This window comes from Marmota flaviventris, chromosome 3 (genome assembly GCF_047511675.1).
Source record: "Marmota flaviventris isolate mMarFla1 chromosome 3, mMarFla1.hap1, whole genome shotgun sequence".
Taxonomy (NCBI): Eukaryota; Metazoa; Chordata; class Mammalia; order Rodentia; family Sciuridae; genus Marmota; species Marmota flaviventris.
Genome location: NC_092500.1, coordinates 41,733,347 through 41,748,851, shown reverse-complemented (window position 1 = coordinate 41,748,851; position 15,505 = coordinate 41,733,347). Strand labels below are relative to the sequence as shown.

At 32.6% G+C, this 15,505-nt stretch overlaps 1 protein-coding gene across 2 annotated transcripts in view; it reads left to right on the top strand.

Annotated features, from left to right (window-relative positions):
- Positions 1-10,428, top strand: part of Zdhhc17 (zinc finger DHHC-type palmitoyltransferase 17) — a 96,205-nt gene extending 85,777 nt beyond the window's left edge. For both annotated transcript variants that reach the window (XM_071609668.1, XM_071609669.1), the window contains 7 exons: positions 1,970-2,092; positions 2,900-2,962; positions 5,519-5,612; positions 6,449-6,532; positions 7,764-7,921; positions 8,852-8,946; positions 10,069-10,428. In XM_071609668.1, the coding sequence (XP_071465769.1) occupies positions 1,970-2,092; positions 2,900-2,962; positions 5,519-5,612; positions 6,449-6,532; positions 7,764-7,921; positions 8,852-8,946; positions 10,069-10,207 (756 nt within the window). In that variant the 3' untranslated portion in view covers positions 10,208-10,428. The remainder of the gene's footprint in view (positions 1-1,969; positions 2,093-2,899; positions 2,963-5,518; positions 5,613-6,448; positions 6,533-7,763; positions 7,922-8,851; positions 8,947-10,068) is intronic.
- Positions 10,429-15,505: the final 5,077 nt, after the last annotated feature.

Sequence of the window (15,505 nt, the reverse complement as noted above, 5' to 3'; positions counted from 1 at the left end):
CAAGGCTCAAAAATGTTCATAGATTTTTTTCGTAATATTTGTTGACCCAGGAAATTCTGAGCACTATATAGAGCTAGAATAGCATAGGTAATAAATGCCAGGCTTTTAATACTTGCTCTCCTTCTAACTCATTCTGCAGTCTTGAATTTAGCCTCTGCCCACATTTCTCATCTATAAAATGGGCATAGCAGCGGGATTTATCATAGGGTTCTTGGTTTGACTTCAGTGGCACATTGATGGTGACTAATCAGTGTTATTTATTAGGTTAATCTTAAATATATTATGATCCTAATTATAACGAAACATGGAGATCACCAAAAATAAAGCAGTTATTTTTGGATTGTAGAATTACTGGTGGTTTTTGGTTTTGTGGTTTTTTTTTTTGGCTTTATGGTTTTTAAATGTGCTCTTATTTTGTTTAAGAATCACATTAATAATAAAAACAACCATTCTATTTGTAGAGAATGTACAATTTTAAAAATATAATGAAAATTAAATTTTAAAAATTAACCTGTTTAATCTATTATTAAAACTGAGTTCAGATCATTTGAAGATATATAATTTGCTTGCCTTTGAAAGCAAGTGAAGAAATTTTTAAGTTCATCTGATATTTGATTCCTGAATGATCCTGTCAAATATGTGGTCATATATAGGGCTGCTAGTGACCCTCTGCAAATTTAATTCAGACTGTAAGAGCCTGATCTGTTTATTGAGATGGAAACTGTTGTAATCAGTAAAGGTGCTGTATAGAGTAATGCCAGTATTTAGCATTCTTTTTACATAATATTTACCCAGCTATTCTCAAGAAGATTCTGAATGTAGGAATAGCTGAAAGTTTGATTTCTTACTTGTTTTTTGTTGGCTCGGCCAGTATATTTTGTGGAATAAAGGCATAAAAGTTGGGGGAAAGACAGGACTGGAGGAAAAAAGGAAAGGTAAATCACTCTTGAGTATAGCAAGTAATAATAATTGGTCTTTCTTTTTCACTTTTCCTGCATTTTGAGTGGTTATTGGTATTTGCCAAACAAATGTAGGATGATTTCATTCCAGAAGTTGTTTTCTGTGTATGTGAGAAATATAAACAGTGTGTATATGCATGATAATGTAAAAAAAAAAAGTCTTGTAAAATTCTTTCATAATTCTTGTATCCAAATGATATCTTAAAAATGGCTTATTTCAGTATACCAGATGTTTTGTTTTCTAGAAATGCATTGTTGCTCTAGCCACATTAGTTTATTTTTTATATATTTATAAATATCTAGCACATTTCTTCTGTTTTCATTAGGTAGAAAAATGTGAACTGAGAAACTATTGTGTTCTAAGCAACTTTATAAATACATTTTCTAAGATCAACTGAATGTGTTCAAAAAAGGCATAGGAGAGAATTTTTTCTTTTGGCTTACCTTTAGTTAAAGGCAATCTTTAAAATACATAGGTCTATATCTGAAGTGTTTGGTAAAAATACAAATATATCTTAATACATGTAGATAAAGTATATATGTAATAACTTTGAACATGAAAAAAATCCCTGAATTTTTGTCAGACAAAATGTTGATTGCTTAATCTGTTTATCTAATTTTTATTCATATTCATATTCACTGACTTAATCCCATCAGCTTGAGGCAGGAGGATCACAAGTCTAGCCTCAGCAATTTAACAAGATCCTGTCTCCAATAAATACCTACCTACACACATACATAAAATAGGGCTGGGTATGTAGCTCAGTGGTATACTGTCCCTGGATTCAAGCCCCAGTACCAAAAAATAAATAAAGTGTCAGATATTCTACATCGTTTAAAATTTATAAGGAAGTCACATTTTAATTTTTTAAATTTAATTATGAACATAGTGGGAAAATACCTATTTTGTTTAAAATTTATAATATTTTCATTGGTAATATTGTAAAAGTTTATGGATTATAAATTTATATATAATAACATTGCTTTAGATTCCTTAACTTGAGGAACATCTCAACTTTTTATTTATTCATCTTCCATTCCTTGCCAATAGTGTTGCACTTTTCTACAATTTTGGAAAATCTTGGAAATCAGATCCAGGGATTATTAAAGCTACAGAAGAGCAAAAGAAAAAGGTAGGAAATACAGCTTACATGTTTAACTGTCCAGTGTATCAGTATTTATAGCTGATATTTAGAGTACAAAGAAAAAAGCTTTTGGCATATAAAGGAATTTTATACTAAATTGGGATTATGTATATTTTATTTGGTGCTCACCTATGGCAGTTTTGTGATGTCTGTCATTAACATTTCTATGACATCGTATAATTTCATGTTTCTTTTCCTTACAAGACAATAAATAAATAAAACGTGATTGCTTTGAGAGGCAAAGACATTATCTTGCATACCTCTGTAAATCCATAGCAAATAACATGCATTCAGTAAATATTTGTTGAATAACTATAAATAGAAGACCAGTAAACTGATGATAGTTCAGTTAAAATATTTGTATATATGATCCAGGGTATATCTCTCCTATAATATAACCTGGGTACTTGAAAGTAAGTTCACAAAAGCTGTTATGTAGAGAATTGCACTAGAGGCATTTTAGATTGTTTTAAGGGCTGTTTTATCCATTCTCTATTCACAAAACAAATCTTGATGATTTATTCCTGCCCACAGTAGATTAAGACAGTGGCAAATTCTTATGGTCCAATACCCTTTTGTCTGGGCTGCATAGAAATTGCTCCCATGATGTTCTTCGGAATTCATATTGTAGTTAAATAGAAGTAAGTGAGCAAAACATTTCATTTCTTATTTTGAACTTAAAACTTTGGAACATTAAAGATGAGCTTCATATTCATTGACTCATAGTAATGACAAAAGAATTGGGGAGCCTTATTCATTTCTGAAAAAGTAATTTTTTGTTTGTTTGATTCATAGACAATAGTTGAACTTGCAGAAACGGGAAGCCTGGACCTCAGTATATTCTGCAGTACCTGTTTGGTAGTATTTGTTTGTTCTTTCCTCTTCTTCCTTCCTTCTGAAAGCAGCATAGCATTATAGGATTGGGGGTGGGGATTAAGGAGAATTTGTTTTGCTGGGCACGTTTTTAACCCTCACCTCACAAAGTACCATTTAGTCCATGATACAAAAGGAAAGATGATTAAAGTATTTCACCTTCCCTGGTGCTTATTTCCCTATAGTAGATCTAGACTATACTTCTGACTCAGAAGTGCTATTTATTCTCCTTCTCTTTTTACATCTTAAAATGTAATTCAATAAAAGTATAATTGTAAAATATTTAAAAAGTTTACTGTAAATCCCTAATAGATTTCTTCACTGAGCTTTAAGAAAATTTGTTTTTGAACTTAAAAGTCACAGTGGGAAATTCATTACATAAATTTTCAGACAACATGGCCACATAGCATCTTCAGTTGGAGTATTACTTGTCTGTAGCAAAGTTGTTTTATGCAGCTTTGAACATTATTATTGATTTTTAAAGTTGTCTGATTTATGTCATATAATCAGATATGTGCAAAATTAAATAGTATTTGCTTATGAAGTCAAATATAGTAATACAGTTTTTAGTTTATTGTAGGCATTAAATCTTAATGTCTTAATTTGTTCTTTGTAAGTATTTTGGAAAATTTTGCTACAGTGGTTAAACCATATTTTTCTACATTTGAATATTTGCAAATTATACAATGAGATGAGGTGTTCTTTTATACCTTTAAATTAAATGCTGCAGGTAAACTAATGCCTTATCATTTGATTAATAGTGGAATTGTTGGCTTAATTTAGGATTATAGAATGTTTTTGAAACAGCTTTCATTCTACAGAGTTCTTTGTTTCACTGAATTTTTTGACTAGTTATAATTTTGAATATTTATATGCTTTTTTACTTTGGGGAGCAACTTTAAGGTACTACATAGATTCTTTCAGTAAGGCATTCTTTGAAAAGGTTTCTGTGTTTCATTAACAGTCTTTTTATAAAATTGGTATTCTTTTCTTAATGTTTAGAATCTTTCCATGTACTGCTATTCTGTGGAAATACTATTCTGTTCCACAAAGTCAAGGATGCAATGTGGTTCTTGCTGTATGACTATTTAGTGACTCAGTACAGACAGCAGTTTTGTTGTTAAGTAATCTGACAAGAACGATATTATTTTTGTCATTATATCATAGACATTTAATTATGTTAAGAGCCATGTACTTTGGAATAGATAATTCCTTATTGTAAAGAGCATTTTCTGTATAAAATCATTGAAATCTAAGGGGTAATCTTCACTCTAGGTATGCTTCACTTTGATTAATAGTTCCCTAAGAAGGCACATGTACAAAAGAGTTTTTTTTAAAGAAGGATTTACTTGGTAATGAGCTAAGGATGTGTTATGTTTAGGGAGCTTGAGACCAAGTTACCCCTTAACTCCTCATCCTGTTGTTCAAATTTTTGACTATTGTTGAGCCAAGGGGAATTATAGCTGGGGGTTTTGAGTGTAGTAGCACTTTGATATATCCTGCTTTTCTCTTGAATAGATTTAGTCTCACATCAGTGATGAAGAACTGTTTATCCTTTTCTTTGGTCCACAGATAATTTTTAGTAGATACAAGAACTGCACATCCACCTATACCTTTTCCTGGGTATCTCAAATCAAACTAGTGTCTACCCTTATACAAAGTAATAGGGAATGTAGGCTATTGTAAATTTTATTTCTGTCATGGATTAATAACTCTAGCTTTTGTTATATATCCATTATTGGAACTGCTAGCCCTTTGAAGATTATTCCTTTGGCTAATTTAGTATAATATAAAGTGAAAAGCATTTTTAAAACACTTAAAACAGATATCACAAACATAAATTTTTTTATTGCCTGTGAAGGGTTGAATAATGGAGTTTGCTTTTTGACTCTCTAAACTTGATATGCATGTTCTGCTTTCTCAGATGTGTTCATAAATTCCTGCAAGGAAAATGTTGAACTTTAATTTGAAATCTCAGGAGGCACTTAAATAGAAGTGTGCACTTAATATTTTTGGCTGAAATTGTTAGTATCAGAAAGGCACTTTTATTACTGATTTCAAATTATAAAAGCTTCTTTTATTTACTTCTAACCTGATCTTTCTTTTATTATTAAAGAAAAATTTAATTTGATTTATTAGAGTAACTAGTATTAAGACCATTAATCAAATGGATCTCAGAAGCCTAGAGAATGATACACACACATGCATGCACACACGTACATACGTACATATACACATACATATGTACGTGTGTGTATATATATATATATACACATATACATACGTACATACATGTAGGAGTATGTGTGTATGCATGCATGTATTTATTTATTTATCTTTTTAGTCTTTGTAGTTGCAGTTTCATTAAATAATAAAGAATAGTACTTTTTTTTTGGTTTTATTGATTTGGAAACCTTGATATAATCGTATTCAAAAAACATAGTTTTGATTTTACATATTTGTATTTTGAGAAAATAAATGTTCAGCTCTTCTCTATAAAGTACGTTGTCTTTCATAATCTTTTAACATGCTTATTAACAGATACGGAAACCAGTGAGGTCCAAACATTGTGGCGTGTGCAACCGTTGTATAGCGAAATTTGATCATCATTGTCCTTGGGTGGGTAACTGTGTAGGTAAGTTACATTAGTAGTTTCTAAATGTATTGTTCATAGGTTACTTAGGTAACTAATGAAGTACAGTCTTAAAATAGGTAGCAGAAAGTTTACTCCTGTATCCTTGATCCTTCTAGTTATCTTTTGGTTAACAAATCAACCAAGAGAAAGAGATAGTGGGAAAAACTTATAGAATCACTGTCTAGAAAAGATTGATTTCATATCTCTGTCCATTTTCTGTACGTCTGCTTGTTCCTGCTCTCTGTTGGGTAACAGTGAAATTGCAAAGGAGATAAATAATACTGGTTTTTAAATTAAGCTAGAAAAAAAAAAAAACAATAACCTTGCTTGAAATGATGTTATGTACAAAGATAGGAATAATGCATAGCTGAACACACCTCAGTGTTGAAGAATGGTATTATCTGAGGAGATGAAGTAAGTGATCTAAGAGATGATCTTGGAGATTTTGAAGAGACAGAAGAGAAACATTACAAAGATTGTGTGACTGTCATAGAGAAACCTTTGAAAAGCTGGATTATAAGATTTATAAAATAGGTTTATTTTCAACCTCACAAAACAAAGAAAAGAGCAAAGGTCAGAATTGTGATTTATTTCATTCTTTGGGACTCCCTTGCCTTCAGAGTGAATATCATTGCAGTCATCACATCTTTGTGTAACTATAAGCATTCTTATTTTAAGATTTTTATTAAAACATTTGTTTTCTTGAAAGCCGTTTTATAAATAACGTATGTTATTATTGTCCAAGTTAATCACACCTTTCATAGCACACCCCTCAAAGGTGTATTACCAGTCGTTTTTTCTTAGCTGAAAAACATTGCTTCTGTGTTGTTCTTCAGGTGCAGGCAACCATAGATACTTTATGGGCTACCTATTCTTCTTGCTTTTTATGATCTGCTGGATGATTTATGGTTGTATTTCTTGTGAGTACAATTAGTTTTTTGCCTTATTAAAACATAAATGTTGCATAATCAGATTATAATTAACATTACTTATGTAATGAAAAAAGTCTTTTAACATAAAAAATATATGGTTTGGGGAACACCTTATGAAGGATAAAGAAAAAATTAAAACAGTTCTATCAGATATCTTCAACATATAGTATAAGCAGTTATCAGTTAGCCACCTTTTAATATGTGTGTCCCCTGGAAAACATGGTTTAACAAGCTTTGAAAAGCTTCTGGGTAAAATACACCAACATTTCACATCACACGCTTGCTTTATTCTGGTGGTCTGTAGATGCAGCCTTTGTGCCAGTTCCTCTTTCTTACCAAACAGTTGGGAAAATATATGTAGAATTAAGGTTGCACAAAACTTGGAATCTTATTATTTATTATTGTCTATTAAGGAATGTTGGGTATCAGAAATTACCTTTTTAAGATATGTTGTCATTTATTTGACTACATGGTTTTAATACTTTAGAGGAAGTGGTAGTTTTTATTACATTGAGAACCCAATCTGTAAAAGTTTAAATGAAAACGTAAGTTCAGGGCTTAATGAGGCTTGGCATAAACCATTAGATTCTGGTTTAAAAATAAGTCCTATAAGGATGGTTTATTAGTCTTCCTACCCTTGGAGATAATAAAAATGATCAGTGCTGTTCCCTTGATGAACAAAAAGAAGCTACTTCCTCAAATAGAGATTAAGAGAACTATTTGGTCAAAGAGCTTGACCTACTTTCTGGCCCAGCATACCTGAGAGAGAACAGTTTCCTGCTGACAAAAGTAGTTTTTGATTGCAGCAGCTCTCCAGCCAGAGATTTGTGTTAGAAAAGCTTACCTTACCAATGTGATTCTATTAAATTCCCCTCCCCTTCCCCAATATTTCACTTCTCAAGTTTGTTTAAAGAAAAGATTCTTTTAAAGTTTTGTGTATATGCAGTACCAGTCAAATAAATCTGCCACAAGATATAGAGTAATTATTTGAAGATTGGCTGCTGCTTTCCCCTTTCTGTCTTGGGTGTGCTTTTTTCACTAAAATATAATGGGTTTATTTAAAAATGTAAAAACATTTGCCATTGTGTGTCATCAATTAAATCTGGACCATCAGACCTTTTTTAAGTTGTAAAAAAGCATAACTCTTTAGCATTAATGGCTGCATAAGATGCTTAGATGATAAATGAATGAATGTGAGACCCTCATGTTCTGATTTTAGACTGGGGACTTCACTGTGAGACCACTTACACCAAGGATGGATTTTGGACATATATTACTCAGATCGCCACATGTTCACCTTGGATGTTTTGGATGTTTCTGAACAGTGTTTTTCATTTCATGTGGGTGGCTGTACTACTCATGTGTCAGATGTACCAGGTAGGTACAAGTGCATTATTTGTTCCTGAGTGTGCTGTTTTAAAAATTTTCTCCTTTCTTTTTTTAAAAAATAGTTTTATTAGTTGTTGATGGATCTTTATTTTATTTACTTATTTATTTATATGCCGTGCTGAGGATCGAACCCAGTGCCTCACACATACTAGGCAAGAGCGCTACCACTGAGCCACAACTCCAGCCCCTCTTTCCTTTCTTAAAAGATAGTATTCTCTTCCTAACCACTGTGACTTTTCAAGGATAAATTTTATTGTTGATTTACTTTTCATCTTCATCTCCTTTTCTCCTTTCTTTTTTCATACTATGAAAAAACAGAAAATTCTCAATAGAAAATTTTATTTCTCTTATTCCTGAATAAGTTGGGTATGTGTGAGTTTAGATTGATTATGCCATTAGTTTTGTGTTCATTTATAGTACTCTTATTACATGCAAATATCAGTTTTTCCAAAGTCAAGGGTTTTTATTTTGGCAGGGGGGGCAGCAGGTAACAGGGATTGAACTCAGGGGAATTTAACCACTGAGCCACATCCCCAGCCCTTTTTTCTGGGTTGCTTAGTGCCTTGCTGTTGCTGAGGCTGATGCTGGGATTACAGGTGTGCGCCACAATGCTTAGCATTAAAATTAAAGATTTTTTGAAAGCTCATTCTGAAAGAGGCTGATGGAGGGGTGGCATATGTAGTATCTGCGTGTCTCCAGTGCACAAAGCCAACTGACCTGTTATTAAATATCTTTCCTATTTAACTGGCTACTTTTCAGAGTTAAAATGATATGATGTAAACTAGCTCAATAAGCTCCTAGTGGGAAACTAAAAACAGTTCGTGTTCCTCTCCATCTTAGTCCTCTTGAGAATTAACTTTTTCTTTTTGTATATTAAATAATCAAGAGAATAATAGGTTGCTTTCTCTTTCCTTTTAGATATCATGTTTAGGTATTACTACAAATGAAAGAATGAATGCCAGAAGATATAAGCACTTTAAAGTCACGACAACATCTATTGAAAGCCCATTCAAGTATGTACATTTTTATAAATTGCATATTTTCCTTTGTTATATAAATTCCTTAGTGAGCAAACAGTAATAATCTAGTGAATATGTTGAAGAGAGGTGTTTTTGGTATGGCAAGAAGATGTGAAATAGGAAATATTTATTTTACTTAGCAATATAAAAACTAGTTTTTAATTACTACTGAATTTATGATTTCTGCAGAAGTAGCATTGGTTAGTGTATCAACACACCATAACATAACATAGAATTCATCACATTAACTGTGTATAAATTTGTGGTATCTCTTTTAATATATATATATATATATATATTTAATTTGATTACATGAAATATTTAAAACTGAGTTTTGTGTAAGCTGATACCTACCCTTGAGTATTTGTAATATTATTAATTATTGCATATGTCTAGAAGAAAGTAAGTGTGCTTTTATATAAAAAAGAGAGGATTCTCTTATTGGTACAGTAATTATACAAGATGTACAACTGACTGTTTTTTCAATAACAAAGATGTTATTGAAGTTCTAAAATTCCCTGAACTTAACTCTTGACATTTCTTTTTTAATTGTTACTAGTAGTTCTATTGCCAAATTCATGTCATATACAATTATTTTGTCTTTTGCTTCCTTTCTCAATTTGGAGAGGAATTGTTTCCTTGCCAAATAAAAAATTATTTGGACCACTGGGTGCATTGGCACATCCTACTTATTCTGGAGACTGAGACAGGAGGATTGCAAGTTTGAGGCGAGCCTCAGCAACTTAGTGATATTCTGTCTTCAAATAAAACATTGAAAAAAAAAAAAAAAGGACTGGAGATGCAACTCAGTCTTAAAGTGCCCCTGGGTTCAATCCCCATTACCACTCCTCTCCCTCTGCAAAAAACTGTGTGTGGCACAGGAATGAAATAAATGCAACCTTTTAAATTAGCAAAAGAATAAAATCAGTTGTATCAGAGTTGTGGAAAACATAATTCACTTTTAAAAAAAATAATGATAAATTGGTTCTTTTTTTTCAAGTAACCTGAGTTTTTATGTTTGAGGAAAAAATGGATTTAACACCAAAATTATGTTGAACTCACATTAAATCATTTGTATTAATTAATTTTTTTTTCTTTTTTGGTGGCCATTTATAGCCATGGATGTGTAAGGAATATTATAGACTTCTTTGAATTTCGATGCTGTGGCCTCTTTCGTCCTGTTATCGTGGACTGGACCAGACAATATACAATAGAATATGACCAAATATCAGGATCTGGGTACCAGCTTGTGTAGCAACATCTTTATCTTATGAAGCATATTGCTGAGTGGTGCCTGAAAATTGTGTCTGTCCGTGTCTCTCTCTCACTCGAATCCACATCCTTGAACAATAGCATGCTATATGTAGGGCTAACAGTGAATTTTACAGTCTTTTTTTTTCAACATTTTTATTAATAAAAGTCAACATGGACAGAACACACTGCCACTTCTGGGAAGAATAAAGACCATAAAAAGAATCTTAATGGTTGTTAATGTGGGGATTCACAACATACTCAACGTCTGGTTTTGTTCTCATTACATTTTTCATGAAAAAAAGGTGAACTTATTCTTTTGACAGACCTGGTATACTGATCAGAAATATTCATTTCTAACTAAAACTAAATTTATGTTACATGGTTACATTTTATGATGCATTCTATCGAGTATTGTGCATCTAATTCCAGGAGAATTGTCTAAAATTGATTGACTAGTATTATGTACATTTTAGAATGTACATGTAAATACTGTGATGAAAATCATGTGGTTTTATTAGGGATCTACTGTGTAATGTGTCTCCAAAGGCACAAGAAAATAATGTTCACAAGAAATGTGCTAATATTTTGTTTCTATCAGCCATTGCAATGCTGGTATGTTTCTAGTTCAGTGAAATAATTTGTAGTAACCTTGCTCTGAGGTTTTATGGTCTGATAATAAAGCACTTGCATGAGTATAGTAAGTCATACTATTTTGTTCAAATTTCAAAGCCCTACTATGTGCATGATACACTGCATAGAATGTATACTAGCAGATATTATCCAGTGAAGCATAAATTAGAATTTAATTTGATGTGCAAACAGTCCAATTTTTAAAAGAGTTGAGGTGAGATTTTCAAGAAAAGGCAAAATAAATAAGCTAATGCAAAAATTCTTAGTAATAGAGGTAAGTGGATATACTTTTTTAAAATTCTGAGCTGCAAAATATAGACAAAATAACCGAGTTTAAGCTATAGATGGAGCATGATCTCTGTACATAGCACATGGGAATAAAGAAAAGCTAATGGTATTATTTCTGGTTTTTAAAAATGACCTATCAGAAAGTAGGATTTAATTTCCAAGATGATTTCAATTTTCTCAATATTGAATATGTTTTAGAGTTTGTTAATGCTGTCTGAAACAAGTTCAGAAATATTTCCTTATTGTTAAATGTGATGCACTGATCAATTTTTGTTGCAGCATTTCCATACCTTCATGGTGAACTACTTACTAGTCACTGCTTCCATGAATATTGTTTACAAAGTGAGACTTGGTTTAGTCCTCTTAAATGCTGTAGCAAACTGTGGTTCAAGCAACCCGTGGGAAACCTGTGAGAGGGAATGGGGTGGGCTAGGAGGGAGGAAGGATAGTCAGACTGACGACAGATCCTAGACCAGTGTAAAGAATGTGTATCTGTATATAAATAATTTATCAAATAGTTTTCTCTTTATGTCAATATGTGTTAGTGTTTTTAAAGCTGCTGATTTCATTTTATCCAACCAAAAAGAAAAGGGAGATAATTAATGAGCTTCTAGTGATGTTCAATATTGCTGTTAATAGGCATTATACCCTGCAAGTTCACTGCATGTCTGATGCTTGGTAAAATTAGTATTCCCTGTAAAATGCAGATTACAGGCATTAAAGCAATCTAGTGGTATACCCGCCCCTTGCCTTAGTAAGAGGAGCAGTGAAAATGTATATAGTTGATGTTCAGTATTTCCAACTACTACCATTTTTATATAGTAGTTTCTTTGACCATAGTCACACATCAAAAAAGATTATCCTTACTGTATCTGGGTGTTTTAATATTAGAAAATTGGCCTATGTCTTTTATTTTTGAAAAGGGAAGAGATGGGTGTGTGGTGGCAATAGCATTGTGCCATTTTGTCATAGAATGTTAAAAAGAAAAATGGTTAACTTTACAAATGTGTCTGCTAGTTTTAACTAATTGGGGGAAATTTCTGAAAATTTTTAAATTCAAAGTTATTTATAAAATGCTATTATTTGTTGAATTTTATTGTTATGGGCCACTTCACCTGAAGACTCAGTTGCAATTTTTATCAAATACATTTTAATCAACTTAATGACTGGTGGTTTTCTGAGTTTGAATAAGAATGTTGTTACCATGTTCTTTCTTTGTGGTACAGTATTCTTTTCAATGCAAAAGAGATGTTTCTCAGTTGAACAGGCAAAAATCTCTAAATGTGTAATTACATAGAAAATATTTGCAATGAAAATGCTTTAGTACTAAACTATTTCATAGTACCAGTGATATCTGTAATTCAGAAATGGTCAGATGGTCAGGAGCCAACTATGCAGCAGTGAACTTACTGTTTAATTATTTTGTAGGTCCTGTGTGTAGAACCAGTTTAACTCAGCTCTAAAGTTATGTATGAAGGTGAACCTTTTGGGAATAGTTCATATCAGCCTCGTTGAATACTTTTAGCAAATAGGAACTTAATTCTCAGCTCTGAACATGAATTACTTCTTTGGCATTTTTTCATTCATAGTTTTTTTCTTTGTAGGAATTTATTTGAAATATTAATAGACGTAAAATGACATCATTATACTTAAGCCATGGGTATTTTTATTTTATATTTTCTTTATTTATAACTGTGCCAAGTATTATTTTGCTACTTACTGTGTTACTCCATGGAAAGAAAAACCTGTAAAGTGTTTAATAAATTAGTTCTCCTTACATAAATTAAATGTCAAAATTTTGTAAAATATTAATCAGAATAAATATTGACTCGTAAGTGTGTGCTTGTCTTTAATTTTACTCAGTTAACTTATATTGAAGAAACTATGGTGGTACCTACAAGATGAAAACATTGTTCTGCATATTTATTATCCTAGTACTGGGATTCAAGTGGCAAAAGATTATAGGAATTTGCTTAAATAAAAGGTGAAGTCGGTATTCTAGTAATTTCTAATTCTCTGTGTATTGTGTGTATCATTTTTTAATATAAATAATACATTTTTTCTAGGAATTTTGGGTTTCATGGGATTAGGATCCTCAGAAAAAAATCTCAAGTTTAAATAAATAAATAAAATATTGCAGAATGAAACATTCCAAACACTGATCACACCCTAATGGCAAGGAATCTTTGAGAATTTAAAAAGGAGAAAATTATGGAGGGAGCTTATCCTTTTGTTCACATTAATTGTTTATGGTTTGAGAACTCACAGGTATTAAATGAAAATGTTTTCAATTCATAATTATTTTGCGATACTGAAAGAAATGCCTCTAGAGCTCAAGCAACAGTATTTTGAACAGTATACAAAATAAAGCAAGCCATCAGTGTTCCTTCCAGTCAGGTTATTTAATCCTCTTCATTATCTGCTTATCCATGTGCATGGCAGTCCTTGCCAGACTGGTGGACTGAACCCGGGATGAGGATATGTGGTTCTCATTTATAGATGTATTTGGGAATAAGTTGTACACAACCAGGACAAGAAATCTTCGCTTCTTGTTACAAAGTAAACCTTCAGTTTTGTCAAGTGCTTAATGTAAGAGTTTTTTTTAATTTAATGTATTTATGTGACATTTAAAATAGAAAATCCACAATTCCAAGTCAAACATTCATAATGCCCCTTGACTAGGTCAGCAAGTCATAGCTCAAGGAAACCAGATGTGGCTCTTTGAAAATTCTTTTGCCTTTGAATTGAATGTAAATGTTGTGCTCAGGTAAATTTCTGTCGCCATTTATTAGCATTGACAAGTATTTTTTTTTAATATTTTTTTTAGTTGTCAATGGACTTTTACTTTTGTTTATTTATATGTGGTGCTGAGAATCAAACCCATGGTAGAGTGCCTTACTCATGCTAGGCAGGCACTTTACCACTGAGCTACAATCCCAGCCCATGACAAGTATTTTTAATAGGAGGTAGTATTTTTAGTACTCAGATTGTTTCCGTTTCTGGCATCAGAAGGGCTTGTTGCTTATGCTGCTGGCATCTGTTGGTTTAGTTTTCATCAGATTCGGAAATCTTCCAGTCCTTATTTCAAATATTTTTCCTTCCTCACTTTCAGGAGACTTCAGTTACACATATATTCCATCATTTGACATTGTCGTATAGCTTACTGATCTTTATCTTCTAAATTCTTTTTCCTTCATGCTTGGAGTTTCTGTGTCCTTTAGTTCATTAATGTTTCTTTCCACATTGTCTAGACATTTCATTTATACCAGTGTATTTTCATCTCATTTTATAATTTTTACCTGCAATGTTTAGACTTTAATATCTTCCATAGTTTGACTTCCTGAAAATATGTAATGTCCTCATGTGCTAATTTTTACATCTATGCCAGTTCTGGTTGGTTTAGGCATTTTTCACCTTCATTATGGTTTTTTCTTTGCCTCTTTGCATGCCTGGTAATTTTTGGTTGAATGCCAAACAATTTGGTACTGGATATTTTTATATTCTTCTTTATCATTGGGTTTTTTTTTTTTTTTTGGTACTTGCGTTTGAACCCAGGGACGCTTCATCACTGAGCCATATCTCCAGCCCTTATTTGTCTTTTGTTTAGAGGCAAGGTCTTACTGGAGTTGCTTAGGGCCTTGCTAAATTGCTAAAGCTGGCTTTGAATTCACGATTCTCCTGTCTTGGCCTCCCAAGCTGCTGGGATTACAGGTGTGCACTACTGTGCCTGGCTTATTTTTATGTTCTTGACCAATTTTTAAGCTTTGTTTTGGGATGCAGTTTCTTGGCAAATTTGATCCTTTCAGGTCTCACTTTTCAGATTTGTTAGGCAAGACCAGAGCAGTGCTCAGTTTAGAGCTAATTATTCCCCATTACTGAGGCTTAGGTCTTTTGTGTACTCTCTGAAGTCCTGGGAATCTTCTTTCCCCATCTTGTTGGTGGGACCAAGCACTTTGCTGCTCCATGTAAGCAGCAGACTTTTTTCTGAGAACAGTGGGTCCCCCCCGCCCCTCCCGGCATCACGGGTATCTAACATGCATTTTTCAGAACTAAGCTGAAGACTTGCAAGTTGGGGTGGTGGTGTCTACATGTCTCAGGTTCTCTCTGCACAGCTCTCCAGTCCTGCAAACTAGCAACCTTGATTCTTTGGCACTCTCAGCTCTGTTTCAACTCAAGGTGGCTTCCAGTTCCACTTACACTTTTCCTTCTTGCAGTCTATCCTAACAATTCTCTAAGGAGTAAGCTTTGGTTATTTGTAGGTTAATCTCCACCCCAGAAACTATCCTTTGTTGCCTTATGTCTCGTGTCCTGAAGTTTTTTGTGTAATTTGCCTTTGTTGCTAGTAAAAGGATAAATCTGCCCGTTATTTAATCTTGGCGAT